The 19,024-nt window shown below is 42.0% G+C and overlaps 1 protein-coding gene across 3 annotated transcripts in view; it reads right to left on the bottom strand.

Moving 5' to 3' along the window:
* Positions 1-4,107: 4,107 nt before the first annotated feature.
* Positions 4,108-19,024, bottom strand: part of OGDH (oxoglutarate dehydrogenase) — a 105,493-nt gene continuing 90,576 nt past the window's right edge. For all 3 annotated transcript variants that reach the window (XM_069071879.1, XM_069071880.1, XM_069071878.1), the window contains 11 exons: positions 18,409-18,511; positions 16,539-16,667; positions 15,660-15,810; positions 14,885-15,012; positions 14,564-14,742; positions 13,578-13,649; positions 11,649-11,771; positions 10,359-10,431; positions 7,377-7,540; positions 6,356-6,510; positions 4,108-5,824 (listed from right to left, as the gene is read on the bottom strand). In XM_069071879.1, the coding sequence (XP_068927980.1) occupies positions 5,704-5,824; positions 6,356-6,510; positions 7,377-7,540; positions 10,359-10,431; positions 11,649-11,771; positions 13,578-13,649; positions 14,564-14,742; positions 14,885-15,012; positions 15,660-15,810; positions 16,539-16,667; positions 18,409-18,511 (1,398 nt within the window). In that variant the 3' untranslated portion in view covers positions 4,108-5,703. The remainder of the gene's footprint in view (positions 5,825-6,355; positions 6,511-7,376; positions 7,541-10,358; positions 10,432-11,648; positions 11,772-13,577; positions 13,650-14,563; positions 14,743-14,884; positions 15,013-15,659; positions 15,811-16,538; positions 16,668-18,408; positions 18,512-19,024) is intronic.

Genomic DNA, 19,024 nt, shown 5'->3' with positions numbered 1-19,024 from the left:
TTTTAATGTGAACTACAAAAATCAGGACTTCTCTATTCTGAACTTCTTTTATCTCTGCCTAATTTTACCTTGGTAGTTTCAACTAAGCATTTTTGATTGCTGAGATCATTTTGAATCTTGATTTATCATCTCTCATATTTTTGATCCCTCTTGCCTTTGTGACATCTGCAGTTTCAATAAGTATACTTATGTCTTCATTCAAGTCACTGATAATATAACAGGACAGGCCCAAGGATGGAGTTCTGGCCACTGGAGACCTTCCAACCCGACAGAGAAATTAATTAACGCTCTTTGGTTATGGTGCTTCAACCAGCTTTAAATCCCCTTAACTGTATTATCATCCAGGCAGGGTCTTACCACCTAATCCACAAGACTATCCTATTACAGGAATTCATCTTAATGTTCTCCTTTGATTTGGATCTTGGGTCCACCCGGTAGTGAAGCACACAGATCATTTCAGTGACTTCTTTTCCTGTCTAGAATTTAAGGAACCAAGGTTCTGGTTCCCATTCCAGCAGTAAACTGGTGAGTGACCTTGGGCAATTTTCTTTTGTATTCCCTCCCAGCCTGGCTCAAACTAGTGTGGTCAACATTCAGCTATCCACCCCGCCCCCCCTTCAATGGACAGAAAATCTGGGTTGACTTTTTTTTCTCCAAAGAATGTTGTAGAATTCTAAAAAAAAAACCCAAAAAAACAAAACCCAAATCCTTCCAACATAAATGTGAGTGTTGAAACTTTTAAAAGGCTGGGCCCCTGCCACATTAGGTTTTGGCTCTGTCTGTGACTCATCTTGTGACCTTTGGCAAGTCCCTTTGTTCTTCTAGAGGCCCTCCCCTCCTTTCCTAAAATGACAAAAATGTTTGCTACTGTCCTCAACCGCACTAAGAGCTGGAATTGTAAAAGGCAACCAGAAGTCTTAGAGAACACTAGAAGTGAATGCTACATGGATACCAGCTTACTGATTTCAGATACTTGGTATAATAAGAAAAACAAATGGTTATTTTTAATTTTAAAGCATCACAGGGTTTTAATTTTAACTCCAAATCTCTCCTAACGTGCCACTTCTTCCTCAGACAGGCCTTTTTTCCCCCTCCTCCACCAGCATTTGTTTCCCAAGGCTTGGTTTCCTTCTGTTTTAGATGAAATATTAGAGCTCTATTATAACTTCTATTCAGCTCTTGGCCAGTTTCAACTTTATCTTAGGTCCAGGACACTTCCATTTAGGACATTTGGGATCAGGCAGAGTAGATTAGAAAAGAGGCAGTTTTAGAGAGCCTTTAGATAGGAAAACTGAAGTTCAAGTCCCATTGGTGACAAACTAGATGAGGGATCCTGGGTAAGCCAATTAACCTGTCAGTGAGGTACATTGCAGAACAGTCTATGGAGGAAAACCAAGGACATCCACCCCCAAGGAAAAAAAATCAAACTACCTGCTTCTAGTAATTGGCCTTTTCTTTACTAATAGGAAAAGGAGGAATTCAAAACTTAAAGCACAACCCATACTTAAAATTAACAGTGTTATGGTCTTTGCACAATGAGTGCCACATCAATTGAGAACTTTAAAGTCCTAGAGGGGAGGTCACATGTGTCCTGTAGAATGCAAGTATGCCAGTATCATTCTCTGAGAATTGTAGCATTTGACATCCTTTGTGGACTACTCTTAGGACAACTAAATCACTAGCCAGATCTCTATGGTTTGGGGATGATGATGGGTGAGAGACTTTCCATAGAAAATGGATTCTGGTTCTAAGGAAAAAAAACAACCTTAGGATTTTTCCTAGATCCATCCACAGGGCCAATCTAAAAATGGAGGGTAAGAAAAGGAATGTTGAAATAGCAGCCAGCATTGAAACAAGAAGGCTGTGGAAGAGAGAATTGTTGCATTCCTAAATTCAAGCCCAGCCCCACCATCCACTGAAATTCAATCAACAAGTATCAGGCAGATATTCTTTTAGGTGCTACTTCTCTACTAGGCCTTTCTCCTCATGAAATTGCTTTTGTATATACACATATATTATTCTCTTAGGAGAATTTAACTCTTTGAGGGGACAACTGTCTAGCACAGTGCCTCATGCATAGTAGGTGCTGGAGAGATATTTGCTGACTTGAGGCCTGCCAACTACAAGGCTACATACACCAGCAGTGGTGGCCAGTTTGCTTAGGGAGAGCCAACATTTTTTTCTTCCAAAATTCAGTGGGTATCAATTTTGATATTTTCTTCTGTAATTATCTATTTCTTGAAAAATCACTATAAATTCACTAAACAAGCACACAGAAAATAGGCTGGGGGTGAGGGAGCACTCCATAGGTAGAATAATATTTGGGAAAGAACCCTGAGCATTCCACAGCCAGGAGGTAGTGCAGGCCAGCCTCAGCTGTCTCCATGTTCCAGGCATGCTTTTCTGCAAGCCTTCATGCTCTAAGCCTAAATACTTTTATTGAATTTAATACCAAAAATGCCATGTAGCTTGTCTCAGGGCTCCAATTAGAAGAGCAGCAGCCTCAGTCATTACAAGAGAAGTAGTTGTTGATAATTACTTACAATGTACATTGCAAGTATAGTATTTTGTTTTACTTATGTGCCTGATTCCCCTAAAGGATGCAAGCTTTTTGAAGGCAGAGGTAATTTTTTTTTATTCCCAGTGAATGGACAGTGCCTGGCACATAGTAGGTTATTGTTGTTATAAAAGCTTGTTGAATTTAATTCAATTCTGAGAAATAGGGTTCCTACCAAAACGAAACAAAGACAACTTTAAGGGGAGGTAATAAGAAAAAGGAATATTGGCTAATGGGAAAAGAAAGGGTTACAGCGTGGGTTACATCAGAAATAATGGCAAATCTCATCCTTGTCTGTTCACCCTTTCCACCCCTTTTCCTTTTTCCATGCTCACTTCTGATAGAGCTTCTGATACTTTCTAGGCTTTTAGTCGGTCCCATTAATGTAGTGTTGACAGCTCTTTGGACTTTGGGTCTAAGCAAGGCAAACCTTCTTACCTTTACCAGATCCTGACCAATAATCATTAGCAGTAAAATGGCTGAGTACACCAAGATATATAGAAGACACAAATATATATGATATACACACAGCCTCCCTGGGCAGGCAGACAGAGAGCCTCAGATCATGTCATCCTGACTCTATTACTTACTATATGTTTTCTCTCTTAAATTTCCTTCTCTGTAAAATGGAAGTGAGGAGTTGGACTCTTGCCTTTTGGGTATCTATTTCAAGGTTTCTGCCAGCCCTAAATCTATGATTCTATGAAAGAGGAGGGGAAGGGAGAGAGATACCTGTCCCAAAGCACAACACAGGTAAAGCACCTTGTCCAGATAGAAGCCCTTTAATGACGAGGTACTACCTACTGCCTGTCTTCTAGAGATGGGATTCTTAACCTTAAGTTCATAGGGAGGTTTGTGAACTTGGGTGGGTAAAAAAAAAAATCTTTATTTGCACTAAGCTGGAACTAAAATTTGGTAATTCCTTTTGTTATGATTTAAAAAGAAAAACATTCTGAGAAGGGGTCTGTAGGCTTCAAAAGATTGGTAAAGGGGTCCATGATACAAACAAGGTTAAGAGTCCTTATTCTAGAAAAACAACATTGGGCCCTCAATGTGCTGGGGTTACATGGAATAAAAGTGATTAAAAGTGAATCCTGGTATGCGAAGTATGGGGGAAATAAGGTAAGAACAAGAAAAAAGAACCTTTGGAGATAATACATTGTTCCTTAGTGTATGGTTACATAAATAATCATCCAAATGAGCACTGTATCATCTCTAAATTCCAATAAAGAGAAGGAAATTTGAACCATATTTATCTCACTGGTAAGCTATCTTCACAGTGTGTGACATGGATGTATGTACTTAGGAATGATGGGTCTAGAAAGAAAGATATGCAAGAATACTGTATTTCCTATTTTAAATTCTTGATTTCTTAGATCAGAGTTGTCAAACACAGCTTAGAGTAAAACTTTCCCAAGGCTCCCTGTTACATCTTCCCATGATATGGGAGCATAAAGACTTAGTTCAAGTTACCAAAATTCAGAATAAGGTTTTCTTTTCCCTGGCACTAAGATGGAGTATGTCATACTAAAGGAAAATCTAGACAGGTCCAAGGATAATTTCTTATTTTATTGGTGAAGCCAAATACAATGAAAAGCTGTTGTTTGTTTTTTAACCAAAATAAATAAATCAGATCTGTCAAATGTGAAGAATCAAAGTGATGATGAGGAGCAGTCACCAGTTTTTGCCTCTACCCCCCACCCCTCAGCTCCCACCTCCTGCCACCTTTTGCTTTGGCACAGGAAAGGATGTATCAGAAAGTCTCAATCTTGTTTAAAAAAAATTAAGGAGAAATACGAAAGGAAGGAAAAAATAGGTATTGGGAAGGAGAGGTGGTGAGAAAACAAGCAAAAAGGCCATACCTAGGCTTATTTACCACATCAGGGGTCAGAGCAGCACATACCTTATGGGCTGCTGAGTACAGAAGGAAAAATTTTCTGGAGAAATTTTTGGAGACCTGGAGACCAAGGCCATCTCCAATAAAAAAGTCATTATTCACATGATGTACATAACCTGTGGCTCTGTGCTCCAGATTTCACCCTAAAGCAAAGCTGTGTGTGTATATATATATATATATATATATATATATATATATATATATATATATATATATATATGGGACACAGGGCAGCAGTATGAAGGGCTTGGGTACCAGAAAGGGACACTGTTTTTGCCAATTCTGTGACACAGAGAATAGTCAGTGCAGAAGAAAGGGCAGAAGCAGTAGAGGCTGAAGCTGTCCCTGGTCACTAAAGCATGAGGGATTGGGGCATGCAGATCACATGCAAGAAGCCCAGGAGGGATCTCACAGAGGAAAATAAATGACGGACAACCATACCAGAGGAAAGAAACTGACTGGGCCACCTGCTCTGGATTCTGGGACTGCCTCAAGCTAGACTTATCCTCTCTCCTCTTGAGCTAGGCAGCCAAAGGCATCCATTTCCCTGCTGTGGCCAATTACCATGCAGGTCCCACTTAGAGAAGAACACTACAAAATTCAGCTCTTGGGAACAGATTATTTTTTTCCTTTTGGATGATCATTCTGGGTTTAGCCCCAGGAAAAGCTAGGTAATCCTAACCTTAGTCCAGAAGTAGAGACCTCTTCTTTTGCTGGGTAGCATTTTCAGCATATGGGGAACCCAAAGTTCCTCCTTTACATTGTGGGGGTGGAATTTTACCAGGTCAGGGAGTAGAAGTCTGACATCACTACATAAAGGCTTTCTGTCTGGTACGGTTATGGGTCCTTGGAACTGTGATGACAGCAGTACTCTATTCCCTTTCTGTTACCTTCCCCCTCTGCTGCTTCTGCAGAAGGTGCTATTCCACTAAGCTATTCACCTTCACAGAAAAGCCAAAACAGTCATAAAATTGGGGATTATTGAACATTTGGTGGAGGTGAGGCAGAATACTTGATAAAGAAATAACTTCAATTTCTAAGAGACCAGCTTTTGGGGGTGGGTAGGTAAGGGAGGGGAGGAGGAGCACTGGAAGGACTGAGCAGGACAATAAGAAATGAGCAGAGATTTGAGGCAGAAGCTGGGTGCCACGCTTTAGTTGATCAAGTCTGGAGTTAAGAGGAGAGGTGAGTGGTAGACGTGGATATACAGATAGACAGAAGGTAGGGTCCAAGTAGCTGTGGCCAACGTCTAGAATAAGCCCTTGAAAGAGTCCAGATTGAAAGCAGTATCCAGGAGACGCTGCAGCTCCGTCAGGTGTGTCTTCTTGTTGCCTGTGGCTGGTGCAGCAGCGGGGTCACGCCCAGCATACCTGAGATGGAAACAAGAGTCAGTGGCAGTGAATCTCATCTTGTTCCTTCAATAGAAGCATCATGTTCATTTCCATCAAAGATAACAATGATGACAGCAGCTGATGTTGGTATAGCTATCGTCAAGTTTGCAAAGCTTTTTATATAGATTATTTCATTTGGTCCTCAAAACCTTATGAGGTAGGTGCTACTATCACTCCCCCATTTTACAGATGTAGAAACTGAGGATGAGAAAGGTTAAGTGACTTGCCTAGAATCACACAACTAATAAAAGTCTGAGATAGAATTCAAATTCATACCTTCCTGACTCTAAGTCTGGCATTTTCCATGTTGTCACCTCCTTACCTCCTACCTAGGATTTTCTCTGATATTCACCCATCAGCACTAAAAAGGGGTAGGAAGACGGCAAGAGTCCCCCTTTAGGATACCAAAGAACACTTTGGGTTGGAGTGCCTTCTGGACACGAGCCTCTGGAGCTTTTGGAAGGTACCAGCAAAGCATGGAATGCAGCACAAGGCAGTAGGAATAATTACCAGACAGGCTTGGCTCGGTCTATGGTTGTGCGAAGTCTTGGCTTCACGTAGTCATAGTAACCTTGATTTTTATGCTCTTCCTGGCACCAGGCCAGCTCTGCATTAGGGTACTTCAGCACTTCTTTCTGCAGGAGGTCGAAAGGGAAGGGGGAGAGCTGGGAAGGAAACAACACCACAACTTCAAACACAGCAGGAGGAGACAGGGATAACCCAACTAGCCCCCTTATTGCCTCCAAACACTCAAAAGATGAAGTTCTAATCGTAAAGGGTGGAGGTTAGTCCCTACAGGGTATCACTCATCACAGGGCATTCCTAGGCTAAGAAGCAACTTCTAATCTCATTCTGCCTGCCCTTGGTGGCCATGATTCTATCTAGTGTGGATCTATTAAGTGGCCATTATGTGCAAGACATTCTTTGAGCCACTAGGAATATGAAGACAAAAAAAATGAAAGACTACCCTCAAGAAGCTTCCATTCTATCAGGGAAAGAATGCCATGTCTACAGAGAAATATGAAATATACACAGAGTCAACATAATTATATGTATGTGCTGGTGAGGGAGGGTGGAGAGAGAACCAGTTAGGTGAGCCTTTCTAGGTTGTAGTTTGATTCAAACATTTATTAGGCACTTGCTATGTGTGTGCAAGGCACTGTCCTAGATGATTGTACAAAGATTTAAAAAAGTTGTCTTTAACAAGTTTCTGCTCTACTATAGGAAACATTAGCTATATATAGTTAAAAAAGAGAGAGCACTGCAACTAGGAAGGGGTAGGGAAGAGAGTGGAAATCAGGTAATTCCATTCAACAACAATTGTTAAGTGCCTGCTATGTGTCAGGCAACGGGATAGTTATTGAGATATCAGGAAAAAGCCCCTCAGGGAGCTTACACTGTACTGGAGAAAAAGGTGGATGTAGAGGAAGGACCACTCCTTCACAAGAGCAAACAGACATGGGAATCATGTTCTTGTTAACAAAGAATATACCAACACACACACGCGTAGTAGTTGATTTCTTCCTCCCACCTGCTCAATCCTGGTGATAGCTACATCTGCCTCCATGTTTCTGGCTTGTCGCTCTCGGGTAAGGTCATAGTACACCTTGCCAGTACAGAAGAGAAGTCTCTTGGTTTTTTCTGGGTTCTGGGATGCAGGGCCACTGTCTGGGATAACACGCAGGAAGTTGCTTCCTAGAACAGAGCCCATATTGGACAGTGTTATCTCTGGAAATTCAGCCAGCAAGAGCTCCCAGTCATCAACAGAGAAGCACTGACACCCTCCAATCCTCTTAATTACTAATCAGAACATGTCACACATGTCACCCAGGACATGTCACACATGAATGAGGTCAGATCCATAGCCTATCTAACTTGCTTTTCTGTCTCTGAGGGGCAGCAAGGGAGACACTAAGGGAGGATAGTTTGTATATGTGACACATCCCAATGACGACTCTGTCACCCAAGAGTTAAATAAATACCTTCTTTGGAGGCTTATTTTCAACCTTTCAGGGTAATGGATTATCTAAATTCTAATACCTCTTAAGTCAAGAAATGTTTCCTTTTATTTTTCCTAAAAAACTACCCTTTTCAAATTTTAAGAGGTCCTACCTAGTTTTAATATCCTGGGCTTAGATGAACACATTCATATTGAGTTTATCTGCATCCACTGTGATTTTATATTTATAATTTTTAGTATAACCACAGCGAGTTGGTGTTGATTATCCCAATATAGCCTTTGTGTAAAGATCAAACTATTTAAGATAATGGTGTCAAACTCAAATAGAAACGAGGTCCACTAATCTATATAAAAGGATCCCTGCTGGCTGCATATTGACTTAATTTTAAAATGTAATGCTATTTATGGTTTAATGTATTTTTATTTATTTTGTTAAATACTTGACAGTGACATTTTAATCTGGCTTAGGCTACAGTGGGTTGGGGCTTGATCCCTCTGACCTAAGAAATCAACCAGAAACAAATGCAATTCACATAAGGTTTGTATGATATGCAGAAGACCTGATGAAAGGGCAAAGAATTCTTTTTGACACAGAAAAGCTTGAGGGAAATCCCTTGTTAGAGAGGCAGGCCCTCGAAGGTGGCTATGTACCCGTTAGGAGGGAGAAGTGGGTGGAGAGTGGAAGAATGGGGATTCTCACCCACTTGCAAGTACAGCTAAGATATCTTACACTGCAGCTTCTGCATTTCAACACTAGCAGGAGAAAGGTTCTATGGATCCTCATGCTGATTCTCAGGTTAGGAAATCTCTATACTAGAGATGTCCTTGAGGAGTTGTTCATTTCCCCATAATCAGGAATCTACCTAACTCAAAAGGAGCAAATGTCTATGGCTGAGTTGCCCTGGTCAAAAAAGACTCATACTGCCAACGGCCCCTCAGACATGGGACCTGTCTTTGCTTTCTCCTATTCTGACAACTGTATTCCACACTCTCTGCTCATGAACAAAGGGGAAAGATGCCAGTGACATTCACAAACTGCTGTCAAAACAATGAAAATGGTAAAAACTCATGGCAAAAACTGAGACTGGGACATCAGGGCTCAGGGTCCAAAAGGAATTGCAGGCCCTTACCAAATGCCAGGGTTTCTGAAACTCTTCAGAGGCTTCAGAAACTGAGGAACAAACAGGGCTGTTACTCCGATGTATTTAAGATGCTTGGACTAAACATGTCTACCTCACCACTAGTATTACTTTATCTTCTGAGGTTAACTGTTTATATTCTTCTCTTCTTAAAATAGCCATTTTCCTTGTTGGAAGACACACTGTCTCTCAACACTACATTTCCATGCTGGAAAGGACCTTGGAGAGCATTTAGTCTTATCTCTTCATTTTATAGATAAGGAAACTGAAGTCCAGAGAGTGTGTCTAAGGTCACACAACTAGCTGGCAGAAGACTCCTGACCAACAGGCCACTGTCCTTTTTACTACATCAGATCATCTTTGCTGGTATCCAATTTTCAGAGCCTGGACTATAGACTGCCTAAACTCCAGGGTGGTTTATTGTAGTTGCTTAAATCTGGAGCACATAAATACCTTTGAGGGAGTCACAGAATCTCTGAGTTGTAAGGAAGCTCGGAGGTTACCTAATCCAACCCACAAGTAAACAAAAATCCCCTTTACAACATACCTGTTATATGCTCATCCAGCTTTCCCTTGAAGACCCCCTAGTGAGGGGTGAAGACATCTAGTGAGAAAGAACCCACTACCTCTTAAAGCAGTCTATTCCCATTTCACTTCTGGACAGTTCTAGGAAGCTTTCTTTACATCAGACCTAAGTCTGCCTTTTGGAAGCCTTCACCCAGTGCTCCTAGCTCTGCCCTTAGGGACTAAGCAACAGGACTAACACTCCTGAGACTGATGGTCCTTCAAACACTACATGGCAGCTACGCCCCTCTACCCCACTCCCCCAGTCTTCTCCAAGCTCAAAACTTCTAGTTCCTCTAACCATTCTAGAATTCTATAAGGAATTAAATTAAGCTCATTATCCTAGAGTTTGCAGACTCTACTCTTCCCTTTTTTGAAAATGAACATCTGCTCTTCTTCAGTCCTGTGGCATGTTTTCCATTCCTTCTATGATCTTTCAGAGATCAAGGACAGTGGCTTAGCAACCAATTGTCTCATTCTTTAAGTACTCTGATACATATTTCATCTGAGTCTGACACCTTGAACTCAGCAAAGATAACTCTTTTCTCACTTACTACTGCCTTACTTATCTTTGGAAATAACACTCTAGCCTACAGAGAAGTGACAAGCCACCACACCCTGGCCCTGGAAACCAAACAAATGACCAGTTAACAAACAGGAAGCAAGGGCAGGTGTTCTCTCCAGGCTTAGTCACCAAGGAAGTACCTGACTCCCAGTGTCAGGGAGCCTACCTTATGCCAACAACCCTGCAGCACAAGAGGAAGCTTATCCTCCCTGGAGTTAGTAGAAAGAAAGAGGAATAAACTCTTCTAAGAGAGGGCCAGGGAACCTCTTTCCCTAACTTTCTTACCTGGCAGCATGTCATCAAAGTTGGACCTGGCTTCAGGGTGACGCAGCAGTGACTTTGGAGTGAAGACGATCAACTGAAATACAGTGGGAAAAGACTCACGACAGGCTGGATTCAGAGTGCTCCAGGAGGGAGCTCAGTAAAGTAACTAGGCCGCTGTTTTTCGTTAACGGGATCCTGTACATTGCAAATCACCCCAACTCTTCATAACAGGTTCTCTCTCCATGGAGAAAGAGGAGGTAGAAAAAGGAAGAAAGGAAAATGCAATTCTACCTGCCCTTTCTCTCTCCCATACTACATGAGGTCACTAGACACAGACTGAGGGGGAGGGAAACTCCAAGCAAAGCAAAGCGCACCTTTGTTTCCCTTTAGCTGGCTTAATGAATCCATTCTGATTGGAGAAAAGGAGCTGTCTGCTTCTCCCACATCACAGTTACAAACAGCTGCTTCTGGCTCACCCTTCCAAATGCCAGTTTACGAATGGCATCATTCTGCTCCTCAAACCAAGCTAGCAGGGATTTGGTTGCTGGCACCCAAACATAACTAGTGACAAAATGTCCTATGAGAAAGTAGACCACTCAATAGCACCCCCATTTATCAAGTTTGGGAGAACAGAATCCCTTTGGATGATTCTTCTATTTTATTGGTGGGAAATTTGGTTGAAGGAAAAAGCCTGACACAAACAAGCAGAGGCTCATTCCTCATTCCTGTATCTTGTCTCTACCCAAACAATTCAAATGAAGACCCTGTAGCAAGCACTTTAGATGGGAAACTGATGCCCTGGACTGTAGTAAGAGCTGAGGCAGCCCTGAACTCTCCAAGATTAAACTATTAAAGAGTAAGCTTTGACAGGTTCTACCAAACTAGAAGGCTTTGAGTACTGCCCTGGTGACAATGGTATTCAGAGATGCTCATCATCCCAAAGTTGGTCACCAGGTGATGGGGATTTTTTGGATCATGAATGAAAACATTTATTAAGGTATGGCCAGGTTTCAATATGTATCAGTGGAAGGAACACTCACAATGATGAAATCACAAAGACTGAAGCAATACCTATCCTGGGGTAGACTATCTTAGAACCCAAGTATTTGTAGAATAGGTGGAAAGAAAACTAGGGGCTCAGACCTCACCTTTGCCCAATTTCCTATAAGGGATGCTTTTACTCTTAGAAATTCCATGAGGTCAGCACCACCCACCCAGAACTCTTTCTTTTGGGATACAACAAGGTAATCAATCTGGGTCTGTCCCTTGGATCAGAGCCTTCTTCTGGGCATAGTAGGCTCTGTAACTGACCGGCTTCCGGAAGGGCAGCAGGATCTGTCGTCGTAGGACGTGGAAGAAGTTAGCAGGAGTGGAACAATTAACGACAATCCAGTTGCAGTCATAGAGTTGACGTACATCAAAGTCATCAAGTTTCTGTAGCAAAGACAGCAAAGTGAACTGTCAGGGTCCAATGAGTCATTACACCAACCCTTTTGCAGACCCACTGTATTCAGGCAGTGGTCTGGGTCCTTGGGTTGGGAAGATTATGAAAGGATAGCAGTAGTGTTCTCACTATTGAGTTGAAGTCTACCCAGGAGGGAAGGCATTTAAACACAGCTGAAAACACAATCATCGGACATTCAAGAGCCTTCAGAGATGATGCTAAATAGTTCTGTAACCTTATAGTAGAAACACCATCATGGATGAGGGCTCTGAGTTAGCCAGTCCAGATGCTTCTCTAGACTCAAGTTCTAGGTTCAGTCATCAGATTACCTTGGGCCTCTAATTTTTGAGCCCCATTCTGGAATTCCGCTTTGAGCCCAAATGCACTTCACTGCCCTGATCAGGCTGAGTAAAGTCACAATACGCCCTGACCCTATGCTACTTTTTATAAAGGGCCATCTACATCTTTTTATTTCTTTAGTACTGAACACTGTGCACTTTTACTCTTGGTCATATACTGTCTAGAGTTGCCCTTTACTTGTTTTATATTTATACAACTTGTCTCAAAATAGATTATAAACTCTCTGAGGGCAAAAGCATTCTTGCTGTGATAAAACAGGGTACATAGTGTGTACTTAGAATAGTTAACTACTTATTAACACAGTTTATTGTTGTTCAGTTCTTTGTCCAGTTGGTCCAACTCCTCTCATATTCACAAAACTCAACCCCATTTGGGGTTTTCTTGGCAAACACACTGGAGTGGTTTGCTGTTTTCCTTGTCTAGCTCCTTTTACAGATGAGAAACTGAGGCAAATGGGGTTAAGTGACTTACACAGGGTCACATGGCTAGTAAGTGTTAAGTGTCTGAGGCCAGATTTGAAGGTCTTCCTGACTCCAGGCCTGGCACTCTGTCCACTGTACCACCTAGCTGTCCCTATTAACAGAATTAGTCTTTAGTAAATAACTCTCGATTTGCTTTTTTTTTAGAATAAAGTGTCCTGAAGCTCTTGGATACAATCTTAGCATATTCAGGCTATTCACTCCAGAATGGTGCCTAAACCTTTCCTCCAGCAGCATGCAGTGAAAAGAGCACTGGGTTTAGTCATAGTAACTGGGTAAAAAAGCCAACTCTGCCACTTCTTATTCATGTAACCCTGGACAAATCATGGAACCTCTCCAGGTTACAGCGTCCTCCCCTGTAAAATGAGAGGGTTGGGTCAGATGACATTCAAGGCCTCTTCCAGTTAAAATATCTCTGGTCTCTGATTCTTTAGTATCATCCTAAAAGAAGTTCTTTAAAAGGATAATTGGCAGGACATGCCATGGAGGGGTAAATAGAATCAACAGCTTTCAAATTCAAGTCCCTGAGTCTTTGGCAAGGGCAGGAAGCTACAGGAAGTAGCCCCAGCACTTCTATTTCCTTTGTACTCTGCTGAGGTCTCTCATTTAGGGGAAAACCAGCAGGCAAAGTGGCCACACCTATCTACCCACTCACACTAATTAGGATAATGAGGCAGTCTTGTCAGCCAGTCTCATTTCTAAATGAAAGGAGGGCACAGAAAACAGAATGTCTACTGCTGTCAATATCAAGGACCACACAAGCAATTACCAAGGTGGAAGCTGCCAAAAACAGGCAGATGACCACATTAAGTCCAAGTGGGAATTTAAGAGGGTCAGAGGTTTGGGGAGGAATTTTCTTCCCTCAGCTACCCACCCTTGGATAGCATGGGCTGTCTGTACCAGACTTGAGTTACCCACTCAGAGAGTCCCAACCAGGCCAGAGGCAACTTAACTTACAGGGAAGACATCTGGGTCATCATTGCACATCTGCAGAAACCTCTCTGGTCTAGCTGATGAATGCTCTGGACCCTGGAACCAAGCAAAAAATCAGTCTGACGTTGCCCTTCTGCTGAAGATACCACTCTGTTAACAGATGTTTGCCTGTACCATCACTACCAACTTGTTTGTCTTAGGTTTGACAAAGACCAAATTCTGTGTTTCTAGCACTACTGAATTTAAATCTCCCTTCTTTAACCCCTTGACACCTTCATCTCCTCTCATCTTCACAAACAGGGCATGCAGCCTTAAGCATTCTTATCTGAGACTGTGGAACCTGGGGCTCTTTGACTCTTTTCCCCTTAATGAAGGCCTATGCTATCGAGCCTCAGGGTCGCTTTCATCTTTTCCAAAAGCAGAGATTAAAGATAGTGAGAAAGAGCACTAGCTGAGAGTACTGGGTGCTCCTAGCACCTGGGGCAGACTGGGGCTTGGAAATTTGGGGGGAGGAATGAGAGTGCTGAGAGGTCTGAGTGTCTGATTAGGTGCTGTCAAGGGAGACTTATTTTCCACAATGACTCAAAACCGGAAAGTGATGATACAAGCATGTATGCATGTCATGACATGAACACATGACGAAGCCAAAGTTTCCTGTTTTAGTTCAGGAAGGGGGAGTGTGCAGAGGAAGAGGGGAGATCAGGTTTAGGGCAAGGTAGAGAAATGGAGTCTTGGGGGCTACAGCTAGAGCAGCTTCCTCTTCCATTCCCCGTTTATACCTCCACAGAGAGAACTGGGGATAAGAGAATGGAAAGTAACAGGCAAATCTTTTTTGTTGTAACCACCATAGGAGACAAGAACTGGCTGGTGTCTCTAGGAATCTTTGGGGGTAGGTAGAGGGATCAGGTGCCAAGAGGATAACATGTAAGAGCTGAGGTCTAGAGAGTAGACTCTACCCTAAGCAATGGGCTTAGGCAGGAGTGGATAACAGTCAGTGGAGAAATACTCACCATTCCTTCCATGCCATGGGGTAGGAGTAAGACAATGCCATTCTGTCGAACCCACTTGGCCTGTCCTGGGCAGATGAACTGGTCAATGATGCACTGAGCAGTGTTGTGGAAGTCACCAAACTGAGCCTCCCAAAGCACAAGAGCATTAGGACTCGCCATAGCAAAGCCCAGTTCAAAGCCTGTGTTGTAAAAAGGAGGGATGGAGACAGGGAGGCCAGATCATTACCCAAGCAGTGAGGAAAACAAAGACATACGCTCAAGGACATGCTAATTCAACACAGATCCAGTGGGTTATGACTCTCCAGAGGCAAGGGCTCTCACCTAGGACTCCATATTCAGACAGAGAGCTATTGCAGACTGTATATGGAGCTTGGCTGGGCCAGAGGTGGTTCATGGGAATACAGATTTTCTTGTCTACATTCTGGTCATGTAGCACATGATGACGATGGCTGGAAGAGAAGAACGGTTATTAATACCAACTTCACCCCCTTCTCCCTCAAATGACCCTGCACTGTGGCCAAACAAGCTGCTAAGCGAGAAGTCATGATAGAGGAAGAGAGCTCCCAAGTATCTACACAAACACAACAGAGTACTGCTCTTAATAAAAGCTGTCCAAAGGAAATCAGTGCAAATACTCTTTTCTTTCTTTCTTTTTTTTTTTTTTGGAGGCAGCTGGGGTTAAGCGACTTGCCTAGGGTCACACAGTAAGAAAGTGTGTAAGACTGGATTTGGGGGTGGCTACGTGGTACAGTGAATAGAGCACCAGCCCTGGAGTCAGGAGGATCTGAGTTCAAATCTGGCCTCAGCCACTTAACACTTACTAGCCGTGTGACCTTGGGCAAGTCACTTAACCCAATTGCCTGGCCTTCCCCCCTCCAAAAAGTAAAAAAAAAAAAAAAAAGACTGGATTTGAACTCAGGTCCTCCTAACACCAGAGTTGGTGCTCTATCCATATACTACCCGGCTGCCCATGTGACTGCTCTTTTCAACCCAAGGCCCCCATGACTGAACTGGACAGTAATGATACGATTGTGAGAAACAGTTTGAGCTATCTCCAATTCCCATCCTCAAAGAGGTGGTAACCAGTAGGCTTTACCTGAAGGTTCCCCGTTCAACATCCTGGCCACTGAGCCGAATGTGGATCCCATCTTTCAGGAGTGAGCCAAAGGCCATGTACTCAGCAAGGGCCCAGTCCACTGTTCGATTCTTTACCAGTTCTCCACGGGTTTTTAGAATCCGCCTCAGACCTAAGGAGACACTTAAGCTTAAAACCCCAATCCAGGCTTGACCAACAGTTTCTGTACAAGCCAGCTCTCAATTGCACCATATTAATGAGTAGGGAACAGATGCCTCTCTCTCCTCTTGGTTTGGAAAACAATGAAACTGTTAGAGAATGGGGCTTAATCTTAAAGTTGCAGTGATTTGACTTTTTCTCTATACATATATATGTCATATGTCTACTAGAACAGCTAGGACTTCATCCATCTTTTTTTGGACCCATTTCATTATTCAGAACAACAAATCTTGGATCAGAAACTTTCTGTGCATTTTACGAAATGAGGAATGAGCCTCCTACTGGTTAAGACAATGACCACAGGTCATAAGTAGAAGCTGTCACAGAACTCAGGCATCCTACAACTTAGTGTTTTTTTTTTTTAATGTCAAAACATTTTTAATATCCATTTAAAAAATTTTTGGGCTTCAAATTCTCTTCTTCCCTTCCTTTTTTCCCCTTAACTCTTTGAGAAGGCAAGCAATATGATATTAATTATACATGTATTTCCATATTAGCTATGTAGCAAAAGAAGAAAAAAAAACCCTGAGAAAAATTAAGTTAAAAAAGTATACTTCATTCTGCACTCAAAGTTCACTAGTTCTCTCTCTGGAGGTGGATAGCATTTTCCAACATGGTTCCTTTGGAACTGGATCACTGTGTTGTCCTACAATTCTATAGAGTAATAAAGCTATTAGTTACCCCCATGAATGGTGAAATTCTCCACAGGAACAGAGCTGGCTACATTTCCTATGTGTGCCAAAACCTCTTCAGTTAGACCAGTTGAAGGGCAAGACATACTCCTGGGCTGTCCATCCAGAGTAAAAAAACCTGGAAGAGAAAAGATAAGCCAGAAATAGGTTGTCACCAAGTGCCATGATGGAACACTGAAGGACAAAGACTATTCTGTTCCTTCCTGAACTGAATGAGAAAATGTAGAACTTTGTGAAAGGAGATTCAGAGTAAAAAATCTCAGGACTTAGATTCATCTGAACTCTTTCAAATTTGGGGTATCAACTTCAGGACTTTCAGCCTTCTACCCTGTATTACATGTGCTATGTACATGTACTATTAGAATGTAAATACCTGTAAGGCAGAGACTAGAAACTATCTGTCACAGGATCATGTATCTAGAGCTGAAAAGGACCTCAAAGACCACTGAGCCCAATCCTCTTGTTTTAGTGATGAGGAAACCAAGGCCCACGGAGAATACATGTGACTTACTCAACGTCACACAGACAGCCAAGCATCACCGGCAGGATTTGAACCTAGGTTCTCTGATTCCAGAGGCACAGCTTGAACTCAGCTCTTTTGCATCAAGAGTCAAGTGTTGGGGTGGCTAGGTGGCACAGTGAATAGAGCACCGGCCCTGAAATCAGGAGGACCTGAGTTCAAATCCGGCCTCAGACACTTAACACAAAACTAGTCATGTAACCTTGGGCAAGTCACTTAACCCCAATTGCCCTACCTTGCCCCTCCAAAAAGCAAAAAAAACCCAAAAAAACAAGAGTCAAGTGTTCTTTCCCCTGTATTGGTGATTCTGTATGGCTATGAGTTACACAATACCACAGTCTCCAAAGAATGGAGGTTGAGGATCACCTAATGGGCAATGGAGAGGCATGGCAAGCAAAAGTAGACTATAATATATCACCAATGAAGAGCAACAGAGGAGAAGTAGAATAAAGGATGTATGACCAGAAAAATGAGCTGGTTAGAGAGGGAAAGCAATAGATAATTATAGACAAAAACCTTACAGAATATTTATGGGAAAACATGGAAAAAATTCACAAAGGAGAAGAAAAAATGGATAGTTACAGTCTGCACTGCTGGAGGGAATATCATGGATAAGGTCACAGATCCCACAAAGTACAATTTCTACTCTACCTTTAATTATATATTCATTATGATGTTATTAACCTTTGAACAGGGGCCATATTGTCCTGATTAAAAAAGGTGTACTTTCTGAGATTCCCATCAGAGGCCTTTTGTGTCCAGTTTCTATGGTGCCTTTAAACATAATGTAGTTTCCCTGTTTTTCTCTCTCGACAGTATCTATTTTTACTGTTGAATTGTCCAAAATTGTGACTGCAATTATCACTTACACAGACTTTAGGTTCTATTTTCTAATTTATTCTGCAGTTCTTATATTTTAGATTTCAATCCAGACAAAGATAGAAGTAAGTTTTCCCTCTCTGTCTACACTTCTTCATTGTATTACTATTTTTAAAAAAAATCAGTAAAGGTGCTGTATAGCCTGTTTTGTTTGAATCAACCTAATCTTAGTCTCCACTCTCACAGAGTGATACCTTCCCTGTCCTTTCTCAGCCTAGGCCAGATCTCTAGATATGACTTTTATTGATACAATTCTTTTTTTTAAAAACAACAACAACAAAAAAACCCTCCCTTTTGCTCAGCCCCAGAGAAGAGTGTGGTTCCCTGCTCCCTATCACCCCATTTTTTCCTTGAATGGCTTCCATCTTCCACCTGCTTTCTAAGAAATATTAATTCATTCTCTCCTTGCACTGTAGTCTTAGAACAAAAAAGCTTTAATAAGTGACCTATTACTACTCACCAGGCCAGGGTGAGTCAAGCCAGTGCTTGATATGTAGGATCTTCTCATCTTTAGATCTGGCAAAGGCCTCCTCACAGATCTTATCGTACTTGGAAATCTCCTCCTAGAAAGCAGTGACACAGAACATCAGGCATCAGACTCAACAGTGAGTGCATCAGAATCCAGAGGCTGCTCTCTCATGTTTCAAGGGAGGACAACTTCCACTCATGTTCCTAAACTTCTCACTAAGCCAAGAAATTCAAACTGTGTTAGCTCCCAGGCACCCTAGAGTCAAGTTTACAACAGGCCTTCTTTGTCCCTCAAATCAAGCCCACTAGGATTTGGAATTTGTTTTCTATTATCTGACTACCTCATCTATTTTCTCTTCCTAGTCTACTGAATAGGAAATTTCAGTATCTCTCAAAGATTCAGTCCTGACCTCTCAGAAATCTGTTACTTACACACATAAAACAAAGACATATTTCATCTTTATGTACATACATACATCTGTCTGTCTGTCTGTCTATCCTTGCTGTTCAGTTGTTTCCAGTCATGTATGACTTTCCATAACCTCATTTTGGGGTTTTCTTGGCAAAGATACTGGAGTGGTTTGCCATTTACTTGTCTAGCTCCTTTT

This window comes from Petaurus breviceps, unplaced genomic scaffold, assembly GCF_028583685.1.
Source record: "Petaurus breviceps papuanus isolate PSGF00001 unplaced genomic scaffold, PetGlider_PUasm1.0 90845, whole genome shotgun sequence".
NCBI classification, from domain to species: domain Eukaryota; kingdom Metazoa; phylum Chordata; class Mammalia; order Diprotodontia; family Petauridae; genus Petaurus; species Petaurus breviceps.
This window is presented reverse-complemented; position numbering and strand designations above follow the sequence as displayed.